The sequence below is a fragment of the Pholis gunnellus genome (assembly GCF_910591455.1).
Source record: "Pholis gunnellus genome assembly, chromosome: 7".
Classification (NCBI taxonomy): Eukaryota; Metazoa; Chordata; class Actinopteri; order Perciformes; family Pholidae; genus Pholis; species Pholis gunnellus.
The window spans coordinates 11,018,884-11,044,645 of record NC_136533.1 but is presented as its reverse complement, the minus strand read 5'-3'; the positions used below and the strand labels follow the sequence as shown (position 1 = coordinate 11,044,645).

At 44.8% G+C, this 25,762-nt stretch overlaps 1 protein-coding gene across 1 annotated transcript; it reads left to right on the top strand.

The window, feature by feature from the left end:
- Positions 1-397: 397 nt before the first annotated feature.
- smad6b (SMAD family member 6b) lies at positions 398-19,865 on the top strand. Its single transcript, XM_079162402.1, has 4 exons — positions 398-1,847; positions 4,348-4,404; positions 5,060-5,137; positions 18,969-19,865. Exons 1-4 carry the CDS (start codon positions 1,049-1,051, stop codon positions 19,508-19,510), a joined length of 1,476 nt encoding a protein of 491 aa, XP_079018528.1. The 5' UTR covers positions 398-1,048; the 3' UTR covers positions 19,511-19,865.
- The last annotated feature ends 5,897 nt before the right edge of the window (positions 19,866-25,762 follow it).

Genomic DNA, 25,762 nt, shown 5'->3' with positions numbered 1-25,762 from the left:
TAACTTTAACTTAAAACTAGAGGTGGGTGTTTCGCCTTTAAGAGTTAAGAAACTTGAAACCTTGTTTGCGCAACAATCAGTGCAGCTCACAGCCGCCAAAGTGTCTAGACTAGCACATGATGGTAGTCAGCCAATGGCTCCATCGCTCTCCTCGGGGGCCCCGTGTGTGTGTGTGTGTGTGTGTGTGTGTGTGTGTGTGTGAGAGAGAGAGAGAGAGAGAGAGAGAGAGAGAGAGGGGTGTGTGTGTGTGTGTGTGTGTGTGTGTGTGTGTGTGTGTGTGTGTGAGGAAGCAGGGGGAAAAAAAAGAAAAAGAGAGAGAAACAGGGAGAAAGAAAGAGACCTGGGCTGCAGTTTGGTTTAGATCCGAGTAGAGAAGCAGGAGCGCGATTCAGCCCCGGATTGTTACTCTTCATGTAATTTCTACTCGCGTGGATATTTTGTTGGGATTGTAACAAAAAAAAACAAAAAAATTAAGAAGTCCCCTGACAAGAAGACGACAAGGATCCTGATTTTTAGTGCATTTTTCTTGGGATTAAATCGCCTCGAAGTACCTCATGCTCTTCGTGCCGGTGTAGAAAGTAGATCTGAGCTTGTTAAAAGTCCGAAACTGTTTCAGGCTGCGAGTTCTCGTCTTTCGTTGAAGACTTCTGTCTTTGGATTATGTTTCCAAGTATATTATGTTATGTTATTATGTATTCTACCTTTTTCAGTCGTTCGTAACAAACACATAAACAGTCAATTCCGCAGCGATCCTGGATAATAAATCACAATTTCACCCGCTTGGTCATTTGCAGCACATTCGGCTAAATGAATGCATTTTGATCGGAATGCTGCAGTGCATTTATTGCGCGATTCTGCTGTTGTAAATGCAACAAAATAGCCTTCCCTCTAATGTTGCGGTTTTGCCACAAATGCTCGTCAATTGGCTGTGCATGCGTTGCACGGCATTTCACAGACATTAATGTTTTGCAACGACCGTAGAAGTATCTGCAATATTCGGATATCCGTACAAGAATAAAACCCCTCATATAGATTTTCAAGTTGTCGTATGTTCAGGACGAAACGCTCAGGTCTTGTGCGGCGACTCTGGAGAAGCCGTTTGATCCCAGATAACGAAGGGGAAGATGGAAATGGCAAAACTAGTGAGGGCTGTCGGGACGATCTGTTCGGAAACAACCCAGAGAAGATTCCCAAAAGGGAGCTCGCACCGATGACCCCTAGCGGGTCTCTTGTAGGGGACATAGGGGGTGTGTGCACCCGGAGCCCCGTGGAGAGCAGCGGCTTGGGGGTCACGTCGGAACAAGATGGGGGTGCAGTGTGCGTCCAGGAGCAGGGGAGCCCCCGCTCCATACAGGACAGAGAATGCAGGACAGTGACGTGCTGCTTATTTAAAGACCGGGACCACTCCGAGTTCAGGGGTCCGGAGACGGCTCAGGGTACCGCGGATCCAGGGTCGTGTCACTTCGTGTTGCGGAACCTTGGACCACGGGATAGCGGCTCTCCTGAGGCGCAGGAGGCGATGCCACGCGCGGTGTTGGAGCAAGAACTGAAATCGGCCACATACTCTCTTTTAAAACGGCTAAAGGAAAGGGCGCTGGATACCTTACTAGAGGCGGTGGAGTCCAGAGGAGGGATGCCGAGCGACTGTGTTATGACTCCCCGGACAGAGCTGAGGTTGGGCGGCCATGTGGCATCCCCACAGCTGCTCGTGTGTAAACTGTACCGCTGGTCCGACCTCCAGCACCCTGCCCAGCTCAAACCGCTCTGTGAGTGTAAGAGCTTTGGGGCTCCTGACAGTCCGGCAGTATGCTGCAACCCCTATCACTACAGCCGGCTCTGTGGGCCAGGTAAGGGCATCTGCCAGGACACATAAACTGTCTGTATGTAGCACCGCACAGGCCTAGCCAGATGCTGCCTTTGGGGGTGTGAAGTCACCAGGTAGTCCATGAAGGCATCTGGGTCCATGTTGTTTGTTTTTCTTTGACTTCCCCGTCTTTAACCACAGTTTTGTAGACTACCATCTTTCCTATGTAAAGTAAATGCTGCAGAGTAATAACAGTGAGGCCTATTTTGTCCATTTGCCAAATGACTATAAAGATAACTAAAAAGGTCTTATTGAAAGCAGAAATTAACTTTGCAAGATTGTAAAACTGTTAAGGACCTTGAAATAGGCTCAGAAAATATTTCCCTATCACCATGTTTTATTTGTGTGGTATTGTTAGGCTTACTTTCATACTGAGAGATAGAGAAAGGCTGGCCGTTTGATGAAATAGTTAATTATTACTCAAGTCATCCTAATGGCAAGGTGAACAATAATAAAATCCTTCAGAGCTGAGGCACATTTAATGAAACATAAATGTGAGAGTCTACTTTTATGCCAGCTTGATGTTATTGTCATGCTATTCTGAGGTTATCGTGATTACATTTAGTATATTCAGCAAAAATACCAAAACGCGTGCAAAATATAGATTTGTTTTAATATGTTGGTCACTTTTAAAAGATTTGAGTTGCCTTGAAAGTTGTATTTAAACAGCTCGGTGTACACCAGAGCATCGCTCATATTAGCCTACAAAATCTGGGCTTTTCGATGAAGGATCCTGTTAGTACTGCTGCTGTCCTTATGGCTATTCTAGCATTACGTACAACATAAAGTACATGACAGCTTCATTGTGTCTGAATAGCTCAGTGCAATTGTCACTACAGCAGTTTTCGGTTCTTACCTCTGCTTCTTGCAGGGCTGTTGCCAGGTATAGGCCGAACTATCAGCAGTGTATGACACGACAGTAAAGACTCAATCAGAGGTTTGGACCTGGTGGCTGAGATCAGTTTTGTTGTTGTGGTCGAGGATTAAGCTTCACAATCAATGAGCTATCTATGGCAGAACTTCCCTGACCTATATTAAACAGATTCAGGTTTGGCAGGGGGGCAAGCCTGTGATTTGGCAAACCTTAAACGCTAGGCCACTCGACCCCACTGACTCCAGAGAGGGAGAGGGGCACATACCCCATATTGGGACCAAGGCTCATAGTAGACATATCTCACATGCGCTCATGCGTGGCCCGATAGAGCTGGTATTTCTTTCATGCTATTCAAGAAGGGGGGCTTTGAACCAAGACCTTAATCAGTGGTTTTTACATTGTTTGCAAGAGATATGGAATTATGTGAGACTAACATTCAATACATGAAATGTGTTTGAGTTGAAACATATTTTAATCATTTGTAAAACACAACTCAATGCTTAAAAACAAGTAGTGCTGAAGCATTTGACAACACTGTTAAATCTACTTGGGTTTGATTTCTAGAGTGATTTAAAATAGACTCCTTCTGTTATGGTCTTATGTAAGAATTTTTAAAGAATAAAACAATGTCTAATGTGTTGCAGAGAGCTTGGATTGAAGTGGACAAAAACTTTTTCCTTTTATTTTGCAAAGCATTATACTTTTCCAATGAGATCAGTTTCAAGTTGCGCACTAAAAGCCCTTTTGTCCTAAGGAGGTCCCCTCATGCTATTTAGGTGAAGGAGTGGTGATAATATACAGTTTGCATACTACTGGCGCCAGACTGACTAGCTGTGTATCTGAGTGACTGAGTTCAGATCCCAGCAATTACTGCCGCCACTCTTAAAGGACCCGCTGCTATTATGCTTTTCTCCTTCCCCTTTTCTCTGTAGGCGAGGTCACAGTGTGCTCACAAAGTTTTCTTTCCTTTGTGCTTTCTTTCTTGTGCAAGTTATTCACTTAATTTCTCCTCTTTTTATTGGATTAAATCAAGGAACACAGTGTTCAGTTAAAAAGCAGAAATGTACTCTGATTCAAACTACTCATTAAGAGTTGTGACGACTGCTTCAGTTAAATAAAACATGCTTAAATAATGGGAAAAAAGATACTATTCGGTTGGTTTTATTAGCTTTTTCATGACTTTGTCTGCCGTGCAGACACAAAGCTGTACGAGTTGAGCTGTAGTCTGGTGGTGTCTATACTTTTAAATCGAAGTGAAAATGTTTCAATAGTTGTTAACATTCAACAGATAAGGATCTAGATGTGCAAAGACGCTTGTAAATGTGTTACACGGTGTTTACAGTTATTTCACTAACCAGCTTTGTTAGCCGCTTTACATCAGAGAAACTTGTCAACACACAATTCATTTTTGCAGTTTATTAGTCAAAGTATGTAAACAGTGCTTAATAAAATCTCTCCTCAGACCCCCAAACAGTTAATTTAAGTTTGAAATGCTCAAATACTTTGACTAAGACTTTCTTATGTTTAGTGAGTTTTACATTCTTTCTTTCTTATGAACAAAATTTCTTCCTCTTATTAGCTTATTGACTTGAATTGTTTTGTGTTACAGAGTCACCCCCACCTCCTTATTCGAGGCTCTCCCCTAATGAAGAACACAAGCCACTGGGTGAGTGACGCACCTGACGCTTTATGTTTCATCCTCATTGTTTCGTCTGAATTCTGCTGTTAACATTGATCCTCTGTGTTATGACTTGTAACCGGGTAGTTGTAAAACTGTGGTGACTTGATTTATTGTGTTTTTCATTCATAACTACAGATATTAAGGGCCTGCAAAGGGCACAGACAGTCTTTTGTTCATGCTCTGGTTTAACAGGAAGAAAAAGAAATAAAGCAATGTGGAAATGTTAATGGCTTCTAATTGGGTACAGTTACTGGCAAACTGCATGGTAGCTTTGAGATGAGACCTAGGCCAGCATGTGGCATGATGTCAGCATGCCAGCCAGCGCTGGGTTGTATGGTGTGGGTAGTATGTACTGGGGGCTGATGGGACTTTGGAGCCTGGCAGCTAGCTGGGCCTGCAAGCTGAATTACAGCTGAGGTTTCTGGTCGAGGGGGATGTCATCAGGTAAAGGCCTGTTGGTGAAGTTGCCAGGTTATCCACTGTGGAATTCGCCCCACATGGTGCTAATTTTTTTGAATTTGAAGCAAAATAAGAAACATTTTCTCGTTGAAATTAAGAGGTAGCAATTGATCCTCTGCTGATGGTTAGTGACAGATCAGGCGAGTCGCAGATGAATAATTTCTGTTTTGTGTCCCCGCAGATCTGTCAGACTCCACATTGTCTTACACTGAAACTGAGGCAGCCAGCTCACCAAATATCACACCAGGGGAATTCTCAGGTGGGTGTGTTTCTCCAACTGTCACCGGTCTCCAAATAAGGAGTTTATGTCCGAAATGTCTCGTCCTTATTTTAGAAATGAATAATTACCAGAAGTCTGTCATCCCAGAAGAGCCACTCTGTGAATACTGAAGTAATTAGTAAATTAAGCGCATGTGTTTTTCTGTTGTGATGTACATTTTGTAAGAGAAGGGGGCATTTATTTTTTGGTTGGCACAGTAGACATACTGTATAGCTTTGGGTGGTCAAATGCTGTTTGCAGCAGAAGTGTGGTTTGACACACAGAAGTGCGTAGAAGTGAGTATGGACATGTAGTAGATACTAAAGTAGATATCAACTCAACTTCATTATGTTTTCGCCTGATTTTGGATACATGTGTGAACAGCTGTTTGAAGTAGAAGGGCCAGTATAGTGACTCAGTAACGAGCTTAAATACAGAGTGACTTTCTAAAGAAACATTACTCAAAAAAGAGCTTCCACTTTGCCATGTGAAAATATTAAGTTTAGCACCATGTTTGATTAAAAGACATGTTTGATGATGAAATCATCCACGTGCTAAAGATCATTAGTGCATGGATTAAGGGCTTTCCCTTTTCCCTGAACTATGATTTAAGTTGATAGATTGAGTAATAAAGCTCATAAGACAGATGTTCATTTGTAAATAAGAGATAAGTGTCTTGCATGTCTGTGCATATTGCTTTAAATCTAAATAATACAATCTATGAATCAACATATTATCACGCGACTATATCACAGAGCTACCATGACTTTGTTCAGTGCTGCATTGTCCTAAAATGGGATTAGTTTTTTTTTAAGTAAAAGGAGGTATAATTATTTTGGATTGTACTATAACAGTTCAGTACTCTACTCTGCATAACCTTTGAGTGTAACTGGATGAATTCTATGAAGCTCATGAAGGTAATTTCATTTTGATGTTGCACTTTATTCCTTCTCATTAAGAGCCATTACAAACAGTCAGAGCTTTAAAGATAAAGGTTTCATTGTAAGTGGTGCAGAGGTTCAGCGGGGCGTGTGCGTTGGCCACAGAGCTGGCCTCCCCTCTCCTCTGTTTTTCTTTCAGAAATATTTGAGTGGGATCAAACTGTAATAAGATCCAAGCTCACTCAGAAACACACACAAGCACACATAGTTGTGCACATGCGTGTGCGCATACACTCACACATACAACTCTACCAAGCCTGGCTGTAAGTGGGCTGCAGGGAGGGGTGGGTTTAGGGAAATGGAGTTTCTCCTGTGAATGGGGCCACACCAAAGGAAGAGAGTAGAAACAGTCCTGTCCTCTGATTTGAAATGAAACACTCCTTTCTCATGGCACAGGGTAAGCATGCCTCCCCCTTCATGCTAGGGCCGCAGCCAGCATGTACAGTGTCATGTAGATGGGGAGTCAGAGCCCTCATTTTGGGACTTGCAGGGAACAACATTTCCTGTTAAAGGGTCTGCCATGGCTCAGAGGCCTGGACACTGAGCAGTTGACATGGCTACCTGGCAGTGAAGTATTCAGTCAGCAAGGGCCCCCTCCTCCCCCGGTACACATGCTGTCACCACCTCAGCATGGCCCGGCGACACTCCCTGAGTCAACAAATGAGGGGCTTGTCAGAGCGCGCACCACAATTCCTCAGAGACTGTGGTGAGGAGGGAGGATCTCGACATGCTAGGCTTTGGTTTCTTCCAACTGTGTCGCTGCTTGTGAAGGCCAGGCCGGATCACGCCGCATTGGGCTGGGACACACTCCGCAACTTGGACTTGGGCAGCAGAATGACCAGTGCTCTGCAGGGTGGGAGTTTACCGTGCCGTGAGCTAAATCGTGTCGCCAGTTTGTCTCCGATCATGTTGCATTTGGACCGTATGGTTGTTCTTTAATTTTAGATACAAAAGAGTGTCCTTGTTGAGTGAAACAAACCATCAGCATCTTGTCAGTGAAACAGATCTTCCACCATGTAGCTTATTCCATCATAAGACCAAGAGCCTGAAGGCCTTCTTATGCAGCCCACTTAGTTCTGCTTTAACACGAAGGCATGTAATGCATATTGTCAAGTTATCCTGTGTTGACCTGGAGATGACTTTCTCTGTGAATCCCCCCGCAGCTCGGGTAGAGAGAGTGTCTGTGTGTAACCAGAGTTGTATGGGATCCAGACTCCACCCCTCATGCAGGAACAAGTAAACCTCTTAAAAAGCAAGTCTGGGGGGCACTTGGTGGATGTGTGGGGTGTAGTCAAATAATCAACGGCACTTTACAACCCGGGGCTAAAGAAATACCCCACTGAACATTCTTCTGCATCTCACAAAGGCTGAGAAACGGATCAGAACTGGTTGTTTTGGTAGATAAGCTCGTTCTTCCATATCCATCAACATAATGAATGTATTCAGTGGAATTCGAAAAGTAATTATCCCTCCGCTTTAGATTATTTAGTGCCACGTGAATACGAGATATGTCTTTGAATCGATGTACTATATATACACATTAATGTTAGAGTATCTGTATCTGCGTTTAACTGCAGATACATTTCTCTCTGGCTGATTCTTGCAGTTGTTAAAATGCTAAAATGTTCTCACATTTTCCCAGCTTCCCCATGTGCACATTATTGTGTTACTCTTAGTGTCACACCTCCAGTTACTCTGTGGTCATAGACATTTGAACCATTCACAGTGTCTTATTTAAACACGGCTGTGAGGGGGAGAGACAGCCCCAGCAGGCGCTCTGTGATATCTGTTTACGTCATGAGCGGACCAAGCTTGTATACCTTAGCACTGTGTGTGTGAGGGAATGTGCCTTTGCTGGTGCTACCCTCCCAGTCTGCCCTCACACCTGTTTCCTCACCGCCTGGGCCTTGTCGTGTGGACCTCAGAGTGAAGCCCTTTGAAGCGGGTCTCATTGCTTCCTGTATGACTGTCTGAGGGGGTGTTTCTCCCCTACACATTGAAACTATTATGTCAGTCACATTGTCTCTGACATTAGGGGCTCTTTATGTTTGTCACTTCTTCGTTGTAACGCTGATCTCAATGTAAGGAGGTATGCCAAGATGTCTTTGCGTTGCTACTTAAGAATTTCTCTCATTGAGGATGTGGTCATTTAAAGAGCAATAAGTGTCACTGTGTGTAGTGATTATCATATTAACAATGTTTAATGTACAATGGATGACGCAGGCCTTCCCTCTTTGCCATGTTTCGACCGCTGTAAGATCACGGCTCCAGTTTATCTACATTCTTCAGTCATTAGAGGTTGTGTCCTCAATCAACCCAGTGGAATTTGTCAGCATAACACTGTGTGTACACACTCCTGTTGGTGTAAGTTGAGATCACCAATGTAGATGGAGGGGCTCCCTCAGATTTGCTGGGTCAGGTGACCAAAAGACACGCAGAGTGACCCGAGTCGTCGTACTTTTATTTTATTTTTCCTCTTTTTTTGTTTTCTTTCTTCTCCTTCCTGAGAGGAGAGGAAAGTTGGACCGGAGGAGCGGAAAGATTGAAAGTTGTTAGACGTGGATAGCACAGACTGCTGTTGCGCTTACTGGAGGGAAGAGGGCATCAGCAGGTAGTCAGGGTTCCCACACAGTAATCACACGGTGCCCTCCTCCGTCTGCCGGCCTGTCTCGGCAGGAAAGGCCAGCGCTGTCTCTCTGGATGTCTCGTCTGCAGACAGGCACTGTGTCAGGTCCCCTCTGGTATTGACTGATTCTTCCAGGCAGAACAAGGCAGTTAGTAGATAGATGGGAAGGGCCTCATGTGAGTCACGCAACAGATTGCTCAAGGAAATTACAGTGTACAATGCGGAGGTGCTGGGACCGCGAAAAACGCATCTGTAAAGCTTCTGTTCATATATTAAGTCTTTGTTTCTTCCTCATGTAAGTGCAGAGGCATACTGACATACATTCACACGCACGAAGCAAAGCTAATTAAATCGTGCGGTCAATACTAATCACAGCCTGCCCGTCTGTGTCAGGAAGAGGCCCTTAGTATCAAACTATTCACTCTGTCTGTGTGAGAGACAGCGGAAATGCATGGAATAATAAGACGGCCTAATCAAGGCACGCAATGCTTCTCTTGATTAAAGTAGATGAGACTGGACCTGTTCTAGTTGATCTGACTTTGAAGGCATATGATTCCACTTCTGCTAGGATCCAATGACAAAGAATATCAACTGTATGCATTTGAAAACTTTGGGGATAAATTGCACCTCTAATTTGACTGTGGCTTAGAGGGTCCTGCTCTAATCGGAAGATCAACGGTTAGTGTGTCCTTGGGCGAGATACTGAACCCCAAATTGCGCCAGAAAGGTGTGCCATCTGTGTGAATGTGAATTAGTTTAGATCCGGATGAGCAAGTGGGATCTTGTGTGGCTGCCTCTGCCATCAGTGTATGAATGTGTGTGTGAATGGGTGAATGTTGACATGTAGTGTAAAGCACTTTGAGTGGTCAGACGACTATATAAATGCAAGTCCATCTACCATTTAATTTGCCTCATGTTTTTCCGCATTAGATCATCTATTCTGTTCATTGTAGTTGCCTTCGTATTTTATTAATGGGTCTTTTAAGTTGGGCTCTATTTTTTCTCCCCTGTGCTTATATGATGCTGGGTGACATAATGTAGGTGACATCATTTACAGCACACCCAGAGCCACAGCCAAATGGTTCATTTATAGCTCTGGAATTATCATATTCAATTGAACGCTAATATATGTCGTCTCGCTCCTTTATCTTTAAAATGTAGTGTGTTTTGTATATAGAGTATTCGTTTCCCGCTGTGCAGACATCTAGCTCTCTCTTTATGTAGCAGCAGTACACTGACTCTGCACTGCTCAGACAGAGGTATGGCCTGATAGAGTGACAACTGCATCAGCATGTTAGCGATGTCCCCCTCCCCACCTCGAGGCATGATCCCCCTGCTCAGTCCCACAGACCCCAGAGTGAAGCAGCCCGGGCTCATCTCCCCCTGCCGCCTGGCACATGGCCTCAGGTTTCCACCGCAGCCCTGAGCCTTCCCAGCGCCTGGCCGCCCACACTCCCTCAGGAGCCCCAATGCTCCAGGATACGGGATGTGGAAATAATGTGACTCGAGTGCTTCCACCCTGCCTCCCGAAATCAGGTTTTGCGGATTGTTTATTTGAGGGGAAGGAGGCCTCAGACAAACATCCTGTTTTAAAAAGCTGCCTGGGTTTTGTAGCAATGCAGGGCGGTGAATTGCCCCTTTGACAGGGGGAGACTGAGGAATGTTGAAGAGAAGGCCAGCATCTCGGGGGGGGGGGGGGGACATGTGGGGGCTCTTCTCACCCGTTCGTCATGTCCAGTTCGCAGAGTCCATTTTTAAGCTGGGGGTGGAGGGTTTTAGCTATACATCCTGAAGGGTCTTGTGCTCTATTCTCTCTGTAGTAGTGTAGGGCCTGTACCTTCACTCCTCGTCTCAAGTATCCGTTCCTGTCCTGGGAGGCTGGCTTCCGTTTCCCCTTACGTAACACACATACACATAGAAAAAGAGCCATTGATAAGTGCGATAAGGCCATTTTTCATTTTCCCTTTCTCAGCATTGTTAGACCGTGGTGGGTCAGAAATCCATTTCAACTTGTTTTCTTGGGGGTTATGACATTGATGATCCTCAGATTCTAGGTGAACTTTTGGCTCACTAATATAACATGTTTGTTGTTGTGTATAGAAGGGTGTTTGTGTGATTGCAGTAGTTTGTTTCCCATCTGTCAGATTTTCTGGCCATTTGATTTGGATTTTTTACTTTATGTTTTCCAGGTTTATCATTCTAAATTGTCACATAGATGGAGGGTGGATGTTGTCATTGTGTTGGGGTTTCGTCACACTAAATTTGCTCTTAGAGCGGATTTTCAGTCAGAACTGGCAACACAGTTCCTAGACGTGGTGAGGTAACGTGACCTCTATGTGCAGAGTGAAAGCCATGCTAATCTAAAGCAGTCCTTGGAGAGGCCTGAAACCCCTTACATGTCAACAGAAACTTGCCTGCTGGGCTTAATATTTATCTGTCTCGGCCTGGCAAGCCAGAGTGGGGCCAGTGCTGCTGGGTGTTTGACCAACTTCTGAAGGGCTCACAGATAAAGATAAATCTAAAGCCGCATACACGACTATGAGTCTAAGCTCACAGTGCTGCGCTTGTCATTTGAATTTGCAGAGTGTACTGTGCTCAGGATAAGATGGACTATGTTTGATTTCAGGGCTTACCACACAGATAGAAATTGCTGTCTGTAGAAATAACAGGAGGTGTGCTCAGGCTATAATTTGTGCCCCATATTCTACCTTAGCAAACAAAGTGAGTGAGCTAATCTTGTCGTGTGCTCAGGGAGGGCTGCTGTGACCATCTTCTCTTCCTTCACACCGCAGCGCAGCACAAGCCTCCACCAATAGCTCCATTCATTCAGCTCAGGGCAAAGGGTTACAGCAACAAATAAAGAGCGTGCAATGCCATTAAAAATGTATGGAATGTCCAACTGTTAGTTTAGTGTTTTAGTGTGCCTCCTCTCAAGGCTCTCCTGAACAATACTCCATTTGAGCTGGCCACTGTAAATGTGCTAGCCTTGCAACGCCTGGCAAGCAGTGGTGAAGGAGGTGCCAGTTGTGGACGCTGTTTTTATTTTCTGACCATTTTACCCACAATTATAAATCCAGATACTAGCCATGGCCAGCTATGATTTAGGCCTGTGGTCTGATTGCTGGCGAAAATAGATTTAAGATTTTTTTTTTTTCCTTCCTCCCCAGAGGAGCATTGACAGTTGTGCCTGAACCTATGGCTGTCAGTATTTTTAAAACTCAGAATAGCCAGCGCATTCTTTGAGCCTCCAGAATGCTGTGTGTGGATTAACTGTAGGGGCCCATGTCATCCGACATCTCTACACAAACCTTTTACAGCCGGAGGGAAAGGATAGCAGCTCATTGTTGATTTGTTGAGCAGCAAACTGCCGGTGTATCAAGGCCTGTTAATTTCTCTCTTTGTTGCACACGTTCAAACTGAGAGGCAGGGACTTGATTTTCTTTTTCTCTTTCCTTATCTTGAACTTGATCTGCTGGAGCTATATCTTCATTCCACTCCCTCGTCTTAAAGTGGGGCCAAGTTTGATAGACATCATTTGGAGCCTTTGATCTTGATCCCAAAAGATGATGTCTTTAAATCGGAACAGAAAACCTTTATTTTGAGTGAATGGTCCAGCAAAACACCCCTAATAATATAGTGTTTACAATGGCTTAGTGCCCCGTTCTGACCAAGGTATTGTTTCCTGAGCATGTCCAAGTGTTTATGTCCTCATGTTCGAAACAAAGTACACCTTGACAAGGCAAATTGCACTCTGGAATAAAGTTGTTTGCCAGTAGTAGTTTATTACAAGTCATAAACATGCTCATTTGAAAATTCTAATTGATTTTCTTCCCCAGGGAAAATGATATTTACTTTTGTAATGTGTGTTTTACTTATCTTTTATTTGTGTGCATTTCTGAACTCTTTGCTGTGTGGCTCAGTTTGTGCAGTCAGGCTGTCGCATTTCAGGGTACGGTTTAGATTAGAGGTCTGGCTGTAGCTTCCCCCTCTTCCCCTCTCTGTGACTGCCAGCACATAATTTACTTAATGAAATCCTGCCATTCCCTTTAGCTTCAAGATTTTTTGCAGATGTTGACAGGGAAGGACTTTGTGAATTATTGGAAATGTTCACTCCTGCATTTTTAATGAATGTCTTGCTTGTTGTGAACGAGCGGCCTTGTCGGAGATGGGGGGAAACAGTTGTCTTTGTTTGGGGAGCTGGTGTCTGGATGCCCGCGGTGGAGCAGTGTGAGTTACAGCCCAGCAAGTGTTGTGATTGAAACAGAAACTCTGGTGCCACATTATCCTGACAGAACACATTCTCCTCACAGACTCTGATCCACTGGGCCGATCAATAGGAAACCATTGTTTGAACGGCAACTCTGTCCATTATAGCTGGTTCACCTCCCTGCCTGGTGGAAACCAAATAGCTACCTTTCGCCTTAAATTAGTCAGACTAATATAACTCGTAATAATAGAGTTCCTTGTTATTGTTCATTTGAAACCAAGCTTTCGACATAGCTTGGCTATATAGGCCAGATAAAGTCGGTTTCTTCCCTCGGTCTAGGATCTTGCTTTTTCGACTCTGAAGAAAAGTATTAATCAAACATAAGTATGTAAAAGTGTCAGACCACACAGCCAACACTTCCCCTCTCATGTGACGTGTGATTTGGTGAGAATTTTTCACCAACCGAGACTCTTAAAGGAGAAATAAACCAACCTTCTTGATGCACCCCCACCCCCCACAGTCCTAACCAGAGTAGGAAGTTAGGAGGCACAGCGAGGAGGAGGAGGAGGAGGGGGGGTTTAGGAATGTGCAGGGTCTCCTCTACTCAAAACGCTCCAGCCTTCTTGGCTCGAAACTCCCTCCCTCACACACTCACAAACAAACACACTGACACACACACGCATACACACACACGCGCGCGCGCGCGCGCGCACACACACACACACACACACAAAAACAGATAGGTTGTATGAGGAGGTGAAAGGGCGCAGCCACCCAGCAGGATGTTCGCTGAGTGTTTTGCTTTCTGTGCTCTCTCAGACTCTGCTGGCCTTTAACGCCGTCTGTAGATATGACATTTACAAACATTCCCCACAGTTTTCACAGAGCCTTTACATGCACTGGAGGACTCTCCTAGGCCTCACTTGCATCACCACCATCACTTGTTCTCTGTGTCTCTCACACATTGCAGAGCTTTGGAGGAAACTTTGAGGAAATGAGCAGCACATTTTCTTCCCTCTTAAAAAGAAAAAAAAGTCTTCTCGCCTCAAACCAGTGGTCTCTTACTCACGCGCCCAGACGGCTCCTCCATATTAGCCTCCTTAGCTTCCTGTGCTTTTTACACCCTCTGTTGTTTATTGATTTAATTTATGGATTCTGTTAGTTATCTGCTATCAAGGGTACAGCACTTTTCCTCCCTCATGGGGTCATCCAGAAACAGAAACAGAGGGAAAGTGGAGAGGAAGTGGATGACAATGTAAAGCATTCCCATTGTGACAAGCCGGGATTGGTGACTGGATTCAGTTTCTCTGGCTCCCACAGTGTTTTCTCCCAGCACATATCTCTTCCTCTCTCTCTCTCTCTCGCTCTCTCTCTCTCTCTCAGCAGAGAAAGGCCAGACCTCAGGGAGAAAAATCCATAGACTTATAAGAGCAGCTCCAGTTAGCGTGTCTGTCTGATAAAGCCGACTTTGATGGCAGCGATAGCCCAGACGCCAGCCTAAATGTGGCCTGCTCAGAGGTTGGAGTTGTCCTGTAGGAACCCCTGTCTACAGAATTAAAGCCATGCCATACTCTGAACAGGAGGAGGCTTTTGCTTTAGTTCAACAGTGTTATTTTAGTTGTAAAAGAAAGTTAAATCAAACAAATTAATGGGGTGCACAGGAATGCTCAAAGAAAAATAATTTGTTCTAAATTTTCACACACACAACCACAGTGTACACAGACACACACACACACACACACACACACACACACACACACACAGTCCTCATGCCCCCCTCCTCACCAGCAGCCCCCCAGCCTATCAGTTCATTGGTAGAGTCTAATAGCTGGAGGGGAATCTAATCCTTGGCACAGGATGAGAGACTGCCCCCCCCCCCTTCTCTCCTCGCTGCTCTCCTCCCCTCGACTGCACTGCTTAAAGGGACTCGCAACAGTGTTCTTTCTTTTTTCTTCTTCTTCAGCAAAGTTTTGCAGCAATGTCCCTATCTCGCTGTGGATTAGGAGAGATGAAGTATAATGGAGGTGGCCCCGGAGCTTGGTGGGGAGATGTTAGCACGGAGGGGAAGCTGTTGTTTGTCTGCCTGTCCCTGACACTCGGCCTCCCATTCATCTCACTCCAAAGCTGCGGAGCTGTGTTTACCCCGGGGCAGCTCTTTTCTGCTTCTCCCTCTGCCCTTTTCCCCCCCGTCCTTTTCATGCTGTCTTTAAGAGCATTACTGGATGATCATCAAGGATTGCCATTGAAACTCTCAGGCCCCCATTTTTGTGTACTTAGTAGTAAGTATCCAGACTCGCCCTCGAGTGCAAGGAACTCATAACAGGGCAATCTGCTTTTTTCCATATGTGGAAAAGGCCTGGGCAAGTTGTGTTTAACACAGGCATGTGTAAGGGTTGTGTTAATGGCATGTTGGCTTTCTCTTATAACAGAGGAAAAACTATTTAATAACAACAATCGTGATCAGTATTTGCCGTTTCTTTGGCCTTTGTCAATCGCAGTAGCTTAATATTATCATCAGTAGTGTAATGTACTGTAAAGTACAATTATTATTATAAGTACTGTGCAAAAGTATAACTTTCAGGTACTTGTACTGTACTTGAGTTTTTCCATTTCATACAACTTTATACTTCTTACTCCACTACATACATTTACAGCTTTAGTTACTAGTTAATTTTCAGATTAAGATTTCACAATCACAATATATGAAGAATATGAAAGATGATGCGCTGTTATAGATTAAACCCCAATATGTTAAATCTAATTCAAATTAGCTTCTTCTCCATGAACTAAAACAGTAACAAGCAACTTGTACATGAATAACATCATATTATACCAAAAGCTGACATTTAAAATTTTGCCTGTTTTGCAGACACTTGAGCGTATTGTTTGCTTTCTGAGTTCCAGCGAACTGATAAAAGTCTGTGTTTGTTATCAGACCTGATGTCCTGCTTTTGATACTCCGAATTCCTCCAATCAGACGGACCACAGGGAAACAGAAAAATCAACGTTTTCACGTGGTTTCAAGCTCTGCACACCAAAGGCCTTCTGTAGTTGGAGAAGTGTTCGTTAAAAATCTCTCTTTACTGTGTGACTGTACTAAGACATGTAGTACGTGCAGATTCAGGTGACCAAGGTTATTTTCAATTCACTGAAAGTGCGAGAGGGCTTGTTACATTTCGAGTGTCGTAATCCGTTTACCCTAAAGAGAAAGCCGAACAGAGACTTATCATCGTTTACTTATCATATTGCTAACTGCTTTATTCCATGAAGCCAGTTGGTCTACATTTTGTCGACCAAACGGCTTCCGCAGATCAACGTATCTCCACCTTCTTTAAACCAGCACTTTGAGATTGGTTATGTAAGGCGTCAGAGTCGATAAACTCCTTCTCGTTCAGATCAACAGGACCTGGGAGTGCAACGGCCATACTGTGGCGTCCATTGACTCTGAGACTGACACTAAGAGGAGAGGCTTTTGAGAATAAAATAACAATAATAACATACGCTACTATTCTAATGGGTAAACAAAGCTGTTAAAAGGTGGCAGGGTTAAATGGATGCAGAGCACCAGTAATTGCTCCCAGCCCGTCATGGCTCCGCCCTGAGCAGACCCTCTGAAAGCCCAACATGGAGTCGCAGGGAGTTGGGTGCTTTTGCTGCGGTCAGAGGGGAGGAAGACACACGCCCTTCCTTCACCGCCTTTTAGGTTTGGTCTTATAATGATAATTAAAGCTGGCCTCATACTCTCTTATATCAATTTGGAAAAGGTAGATCAACATATTCAGACACATCCAAACATAGTTGAAGAATCAAGGCTTCCTTAAAAATGTCAAAGACTGAGCATTTGATGTAGGGCCAGCGCTGGAGGTCATAGTTGCCCTGGTGATATTGTCCAAACAGTCTGCCGATGGTGATAGATCGGCCCTGTTAAAAAGATCCCAACGAGTTCTTCTTTCAGAGCCTTCATCTCAGCACTGCCACTTAGCCAAAACACACAAGTTCAGGACAAAAACACAAGCACGATGGCTGATTTTCATCCCCGTCCAAGCAGACACGTGTGCGCACAGGCACACGTAGACGCTTAACACAACAGAGCGACAGGAAAAGGCCTGGCTCGTGGTGTGCTCATTGTCTTCTCTGAGGCTTAACATTTGAGACATTTCTAACCTTTGTCCTGCTCATTCCTCTTTCTGGTCCTGGCAGTCTTACTGACTACCTTTGTTCCAGGCTACGTGTGAAAACTAGACACTATTGACCAAATTGCTTTTGCTTTATTCTCCCCATCTAAAAAGGAGGAGACGGTAGCCATTTGGTCTTTTGTGTTTGCGTGCACATTTTCAAAGTGAGTTTACCTTGATGTGTGGGCTCCATTTGATTTGAGACAATAGAGGGCCGTAAACAAGTTGAGGCTGAGTTCTTTGTGTGGCCGAGCCGCGCTGAAGTAAAAGCTGAGCTCAGAGCGGAGGAGCTGGAGTGTGGAATTCACTAATGGCACATGCATGTTGGGGCCCCTGAAGAGAGGGGGTCATTTCAGCCATCAGTGTGTGCGCAAACACACAGAGAGCCTGTCTGCAGCTTCCCCCCACCCACACACATCCCCACTCACTCACTCTTTTCCTCCCCCTCCACAACACAGTGAGCCTTGAACCAGCAGCCGTTTTGTCTGTGCAAGTCTGGTCAACGTTTTTGCTAATCTTTGTATAAACTTTACCAGTGTGGGTCACTCAGCAGAAAGGTTTAGTTGGGTGGGAGGTGAGCGAGGCATTTGTTGCTGTGTGGATCTGCGATGCTCCACCTTAAAGGCGTTTGTTAATGGGGCGGGCGGTCATTAAGCCCTGAGAGCAGAGAGACTGAAAGGAATGAGGCCACAGGCCCAGGCTTTAAATCCTCTGTGCCAATAGACCCTCTGAAGCAAAATAATGGCATCACTCTGTGTGTGAGTTAATGGGAGCTGATAGCATGAAGGCTGGGGGGTCAGCGGGTCACGGGCTTGTGCTAAGTTGTCAGGGAGCTGAATGCCGTCCCTGGGCCCACAGCAGGGGGAAGAGCTGGGTGGAGGGGGAGGGGGACCCCCTGCCTGGCCCTCTCCCGTCACCCCCACTCTTGTGGAATGTGAGGAAGACGAGGAAAGAGGAGAAAGAGGCACCCTCATTCTGGAGAAGTAAAGGGTGAAGAGACGGATGTGAGATCATGGGACTCTTGTGCTTTTTCTTCCTCTTCCACCCACCCCTCTCCTCGTACCACAGACTTTACGAGCAGTATGACTGTATGACAGCTTTGAGCAGTGTGGACTGAAGCAGCCTCTGAAAGTAGTCAACAGTGCTGTGTGTCTGTTCACTATAGTGAAGATAGAAGTCCACCCAGGGAGCCGTAACTCACTTTGGAGTGCTGAGGGCTGTCACTGGAAAGAGTTCACAGACTGCAGCCATGAAAACTGAATTAGCAAGCTGATTTACTGGACAGAGATGTTTAGGAATTAGGTGCCAACTTTGTTCCACTGTAAAAAGAAAACAGTGTTTTTGTCTTAAGCAGCGTTTATTAAAATGCGCACAGGCGCGCTGACTTTTCAAAAAAGTAGACTTTTCATCCAGCCCCAACACACTCTTGCAGGAGGTTATTTTCAGTGGAAACACTGAGTCTAATCCTAAATACATTTTTAGTAAACAGGATCTGTTTTGAAAGTGCATGTGTGAGGAGCCGTGACAGCCTCTGTGCTGCACGGTCAGTGTTTGATCGTTACAGTGCCTTCTTGAGGCAGAGGAGGAAACTGCAGGTCTTCAGTTGGACTGACTTCAGTACACTCTCCACCCCCAGGATATGTATAGTAGCCTGCGTGCGTGCGTGTGTGTGTGTGTGTGTCTGTTGGACGGATGTGCATGCAGTGGTATTTATACAAGGCTTAGATTTCAATACAGTGCCTCCTTCAGTATTTATAGTGTGGCCATCTGCTCTGAACAATAAAAAGAGATAGTTAATCCCCTAAAACTTCAGCCTTCGTTTTTACTAGGCCTGTTTGCTTTTGTTTATGTTGTGTTTAATGACTGTCCCTGTCGCTTCTAGATGCCAGTATGTCGCCTGACGCCCCGAAGCAGAGCCACTGGTGTAACGTGGCGTACTGGGAGCACCGCACACGCGTGGGTCGCCTCTACACAGTGTACGAGCACTCCGTCAGCATCTTCTATGATCTACCTCAGGGCACGGGCTTCTGCCTGGGCCAGCTCAACCTGGAACACCGCAGCAGCACAGTTCAGCGCACACGAGGCAAAATCGGCTACGGCATCCTACTCAGCAAAGAGCCGGATGGTGTTTGGGCGTATAACCGCAGTGAGCACCCCATATTTGTCAACTCCCCAACCCTGGACGTGCCTAACAGCAGAACTCTGGTGGTGCGGAAGGTGATGCCGGGCTACTCCATCAAGGTGTTTGACTATGAGCGTTCGTGCCTCCTGAGGCACACCACGGAGGCTGACCTCTTGGACGGACCCTATGACCCCAACAGTGTGCGCATCAGCTTTGCTAAGGGCTGGGGCCCCTGCTACTCAAGACAGTTCATCACCTCCTGCCCCTGCTGGCTGGAGATTCTCCTCAACAACCATAGATAACACAGACGGACCCCACAAACTATCCCAAATATCATCTACCTAGATTTAATATAAAGTTTTTATATATTATATGAAATATATATTATACTTGTAAATACGGAGTCATTTTTACAATGTAATTATTTATGTATGGTGCAATGTGTATATGGACAAGAGGAAAAAAACGGAAATGCACTTTGGCTTATATATATTATATATATAAATATATATAAAGATAAAGAATCTTTCAATACCAATTTGAGAAATTATACAGCAAAATTAGGATGAGCCTGGATTCGGTGTATAGTTTTCATATACTATTAATATCCAGACAAAAAGCTAACACCATTCACACATTGATAATAAAGGATTCGCATAATAATTATCTTTGTTTGGTCTGCATCATTAGCTCTTTGATTGACACTTTCAATATTCCTTTCTGATTTATTTTCATGATATCTTAACAAGTGTATTGATACCACCAGGTCGCCAGTAAACTTAACCCGATCTGTTGTGCTTTGTCTAAAATGCCAACCTTTACACATCTCGGTACACCATCATGTATTCTACTCATGTATTCTACTGAAATAAGGTACATGTCCTTGTGTGGCATTTGACATTTAGATCCAGGGTTAGCCAGGGAGCAGATAATATAAAGATCAGAGGTGAACTTGTACTCATCTTTGCCAAGCAGAAAATGATGAGAGCGGTCATTTCACGGTTTATTCAGAATGGCTATTGAGAAGAGTAGTGTGACGTCTCCACTGGTGGGTGAAAAACCAAAGCCGTTAACTGATTATATTTATATTTCAGTAGCATTTATAGCAACATGTTCATAGCTAGTTTTCAAAACTGATCCACATATCCTTGAGGTCCTAAGGAGCCCCCGTAGTGAGGACCAAGAAGAGATGGTGCAGTAGTGGACAGTTTAGGAGGAAATGATGAAACTACTCGGTCTCAGCAGTTAGGCGATCACTGCGAAGGTGTTTCTACTTCAGCACATTGTCGTTGTCCCGTGGCCGCAGGTCCCCGCAGCCAGCTCGTCTCACAATGGACGTTGTTGTCACTGACCGGGGGATGCGCCACCCTGAAACCGCCACAGTGATACTGGAATGTATGCAGAGAAACCAAGAAGTTTTACAAGCCTACTGGAATCTTAAATACTTCAGCCAAGGTGGATGTGGTTTAGCTGGCTTCCTTCATAATTGCTGGTGTAGGGTTGTCAGATTGGCGGTAGTGGTAGTGAGGAGGGAGGGGGGGTGCAGAGGTCTCTGCCAACATTCAGCAATAGAGGCATTCAGTAACACACTCTGATTTAATGAGTGCTGAACTGTGCAGTTACAAGGAAATGTGTTTTTTTAAGTGGGCTCGAAGAGAAATCAAAACTGTTGGATGAGCTTTTTTTTAAAGTTTTAGAGGAATGTTCTTTCAGCAGAGAGACACAATGCAGAGGGGGCGATTTCTTTTGTGACAGGTTGTCATATTTTATGTCGAAAATACTACTTTCCAATCGTGCTCTGCTGAGTGCAGCGTCCTTCGCCTCCTCCATAAAGGCTCAGACAGCCTCCTCCAGGCCTGCTGACTGTCTGGAGCCAAGACTGTGTAGAGTTCAAACAGCAGAGAGGAGTGGCTCCACTCCGCCTCTGTCTCTACCTCTTCCCTACAACTGGGGGCCATTATCCTGCTCCTTTGTGTCTCTGTTATGGGAAAAGGGCCCACATCACCACTGGAGAGGAACTGGCAGACAATTATATGGGGTGGCGAGGAGCTAAGACACATAGTGGGCAGATTACACAAGCCACCACAGAGGGTATGAGACGGGGCCTAATTAGACAGGGCTGGGGAGGGGCCAAGCGACAACACACATCTACATCTACTGAAGCTGCATCTCTTGAGAGGCGCCTGCTCTGCTCCAGAGCTGGAATAGTTGCGGCAGGAGGACTTTGACTCGGAGCAAAATGAAGGAGAGAAAAAGAAAAGCCATGTAAGCAGCTTTGTGCGCTCCACAAGCTCAGGAATGGTATTGATTAGCAGGCTGCAGCCCTCAATCATTTTCTGGAGACGTCTGTGTTTCTCTCAGCCCCAGAAAAATAACAGCCGCCATTTTGTTCCATTTTTTTTCCCCGTTTCACCGAGCTGTAGTTGCAGCGCTGCATTGATTAGAAATGGATGTTAGAGAGAAAACAAACATAGTAGCTGCTTTTCACAACAACACAAACACAACGCACTCTCTTTAAAGGATACAGAAATGCTACATGTGGATATATCTGCATTTGTGTTTCTGTGCACAGAGGAGTCTCTCTGAGCTTTGTATGTGGACAACTGCTTTTTAAAGCTCTGAGTTTCAAAACCCTGTTATTATGGCTTCTGTCCTGCCAAAGCCTCAGTACATTCCTCTGACTGTAGATTCTTGTCTGTAAGCCTCTCCTAAAGCCTGCTTCTCCATGTTCACAGTCGGCTACAAAGGATTGAGGTCTCTCTGATAATTACAATCAAGTTACTAAACTCACCTGTTCCCTTTTAACAAAAGCTGTGCACACCTGCAAAAGCATCCCTTGGTTCAATGTGAGAGTAAATGAATGCAATAATCTCAACCAAAAGAGATTTCAGCCTCTCCTGTTAAAACGAACAGTATGAAAGAGTTAGTAGGTCATTTAAGCCGGACAGATGTTGAACTACCGCAACTCGTTACTATTCACTCCATTTGATGACCCTGTCCTGCACATCTGGCCCCAGTAAAAAACAGTGAGGTAATAGCACCTTTTGAAACAAAAGGAGATTACACAGAGTGCCCGAAACACTTCCTGCCCCCCCCCCCCTCCTCTCTCTCTCTCTCTCATGAACACTGTCCTACGGAAGTCTTCTCACCTTGGCTGAGGGTGTTAATTACGGCTCCTTGCAGCTGCCATGCTCGCCACTTATTGGGCCTGCTGACACTTGCCAGCGCACAGGGGATCCACGCTCTCAGAGGGGATTATGGGCCGGCACGCAGAGCAAGCCAAGAAAGGGAGACTTTTCCTTTTGGGTGTTTTTCCACTTTAATAAGCTGAATGTAAGACAGACGGATGAGAAGCGACGTGACTGATGTGTCTGTGCTTTGGTGTGGGTTGCATGTGTCTTTGCCTGCACAGGTGTGTGTTGTGTCTCTGCAGCCATCACAAGCACTTCATAAATGCTTTGCTGTGTGGATATATCTTGCTTCCTAAGTGACATTTTTGTTTTGTATCTCCCCAATTCTGCTACTGTGCTGCAGGCCTCTAACTTAGCCTGGAACAGACCACTGAGTAAGCATTTAGGTGGTTTTTCAGAGGCCAAAAGCAGCCTGGTCCTGATGCTCCTCCTCCTGATGCTCTCCCACCCTCCCTTTGGTAATTACAGGGTGCACAGGGGCCTCTCTGACGTACGAAAAGGATTTATTTTAGTGAGTTTCCACAGAGGTTAAAATAATGCCACAGTGTGAGCACACACACACACACACACACACACACACACCCTCAGGCTAAATTCTGACAGCATTTATCAACAGCCTATTGCTGCCTCCCCTTGTCCAACTCAAATCATGAGAGCACAGTGGTCCTTATTGTTGCATCCTGTGATATTAAAGATGTTTTAGGGCTGTTTGAATTATCTGGATGATCTGAATTAGCCTGTTCAATTAAAAAAAAGAAATCAGTTTCTCATTGATTTACGTGACTTTAAGAAGTTCCCTGATAAATGTTGTCAAATTGGCATTTGTTGTTGCAAAAGGCTGAAGCGGGCAGCAGAGTGAAGTCTCACTCCATCTTCACTGTAGCACATAACGGACTTAACAGAGGCGTCTCTTTTTTAAGTGCACACAAGCAAGTGACAAGTGACACCGCTCAGTTTCTCAAACTGAACTAGGATGTTTTTCCGCCGAAAATTAGAATTCCTCTTTCAGTTAACCCGCACCAAGGGACGAGACTTCATTCACTGCAGAAGCAGCTAGAATTACATTATTTAATATTCCTTTTTGTTGGAGAGACCAAGTTTCCTGCATGCGTTATTTCTCTGGTGAGAAGAAAATATGTGTTTGCTGAGTTCTGTGTGATATTGTCTGAAAAATGTTTATAATTTATACAGTCCTTTAATCGAGGGCTATATGGGCTATAATGAAGTCCCTCCAGCTCCTTCTATCTACATTGTGAGGCAATAGCTCATGAATGCAGTGGTGCTAGTTGTGGTTGTGCCTGCCTGTGTTTTCTTTTCTTTTTTAAGTGACTCTTTGAGTGAACCAATCACAAATCAGTTTTACACTTTCTGCTAAGTAATACAAAATACATTCACTTAACACTGAGTCTCACATGTTTTGAGAAGTAATCCTATATATTAAAGTATGTCATGCTCATTGATCTTGCCAAGAACTCAACAACTTTTTTCCACAGGCCCAGTTTGTCCTTTTAGAAGTCTGACAGAGTTTCTTTTTTTTTTTCCGAGGGGCTGTAAAAGAGAAGACCAAGGAACGCTGCCCCCTTTTTTTTCTACAGGGCTCCTAATATGTTCCATATTGTGAGTTTAAATGGGGTGGACTCAGGAAATGCAGTCACACTGCTTTGCCTTCCAAGCTTCCAGTCTGAGGTTTGGCCAGCAGTGCCGGTGGTTCTGTGGACTGGGGCTGATTGGGCGGTTGGAGCAGCCGAGGCGGTTAGGCTTAGCCATGTGGGCTTTCTTCCTCCTCTCCTCAGGAGCCGAGATGTCCACGTCGCTGGTTCTGTTTTGTTCTGTTTTACTGCCTGCAGTAGAGCCCCATCTCATGCAGACTGCACATAAATGGCTCTCACACACACTTTGTCTGCCCACTGCAACTTTCTCAAAGCTGCATCAGTCTTGTTTATTTTGCAGAATTGCTTAAAGGAATAAATTAGGATTGTTCCCATTGTTTTGTTGGTGCGGTATATATGAAGCTACAACCAGTTAGCTTAGCTAAGCATAAAGACTGGAAAGACTGCCTGAAAACTGTCTGAAGAAATATAATCCACCTACCAGCACCTCTAAAGCTCACAAATTGACATGTTGTAGCTCCTGAAGTGCATTCAGTATGAGGTTGCCATGCAACTAGCTGTGAATTCAAGAAGTTAAAGCTTGCAGCCAATAAATAGTCCAGCATATAACCCCTCGAATAATCACAATTAGTTTTTCCACTTAGTTTTTTGTACAGATTGGACAAACAAAATGTAACGTGTTAGGCAGCTCTCGTTACCTTTGGACAGAGCCAGACTAGCTGTTTACCCTCGTTTCCAGTCTTTATGCTAAGCTAAGATAATGGCTGCTGGCTGTAGCTCCATATTTAATACACAGACATGAAAGTGGTAATCATTTTCTCATCCAAATATCTGTAAGAAAACAAATAAGCATCTTTCGTAAAATGTGAAACTATTCCTTTCAATTGTTCTTTATACTTTAAACAGGAATTGCTAATGCTGACCTATTGATGCTTATTTTGTCCCCAGTGTGTTGTGAGATCTTCATTAAGCCGGTGCCAGCACTTTAAACCGACCCTTCAGTTGTTGGAGATGACTTTATGTAGCAGTTTAAGTACTCTGCTGGGCAGTGTGAGGCCCAGCTATGAGAGCGTATCTCTGAGAAGAGTGAAGATGAGTGAGGAGGCTCAAATTCCAGCACAGAGGTCAGGTTTCGCATTCCTGGGGCACACACCACCGCCTGTCTCCACACTGACATACCTGCTGAGTGTATGAGTGCCAGCGAGGGGCCAGGAATGTGTGTGTGTGTGTGTGTGTGTGTGTGTGTGTGTGTGTATGTGCGCACACATGCACGTGGTGGACTGTTTTTTTTTTCTCGTTTCAACTAAATGTGTCAAAATGAACATATTGCATTCCATTGCAGATCATCAAACGTACACACAAACGTATCATAGCAAACAAAGGAGTGAGCTGTTTCGTTGTGTGATAGAGGGGGAAAAACACACAGATGTAGCGAGGAGTTGGCTCACCAAATCAAACCAAGCACTCATTACTCCACGCACGCCATTCACAATCAGCTCAGAGGGTGGGTGGGAGTCCAAAAAAGCATTAAAAAAGCAGGGCTCCTTCTAGTCTCATTTGAACAGAGCGGATGCCCTTGAAACTCAGAGGAATCCAGAGAGGGGAAACCGCTGCAGCTTTTAGCTGTTCATGGTGCCTGCTGGGCTGCTGTCCTGCAGCATTTTATTTCAATGCAAAAGCCTTGCTAAACAAAAGTGACTTGTCTTTGTAATGTTTCAATCATTTTGTTGTGATTTTAATGGAAAGAGGGATA

Coding starts and splice junctions, on each gene's coding strand:
- smad6b (XM_079162402.1), top strand. CDS start 1,049: ATGTTCAGGACGAAACGCTCAGGTCTTGTGCGGCGACTCTGGAGAAGC. Junction 4,405..5,059: donor TGAAGAACACAAGCCACTGG/GTGAGTGACGCA, acceptor GTGTCCCCGCAG/ATCTGTCAGACTCCACATTG. Junction 5,138..18,968: donor CACACCAGGGGAATTCTCAG/GTGGGTGTGTTT, acceptor TGTCGCTTCTAG/ATGCCAGTATGTCGCCTGAC.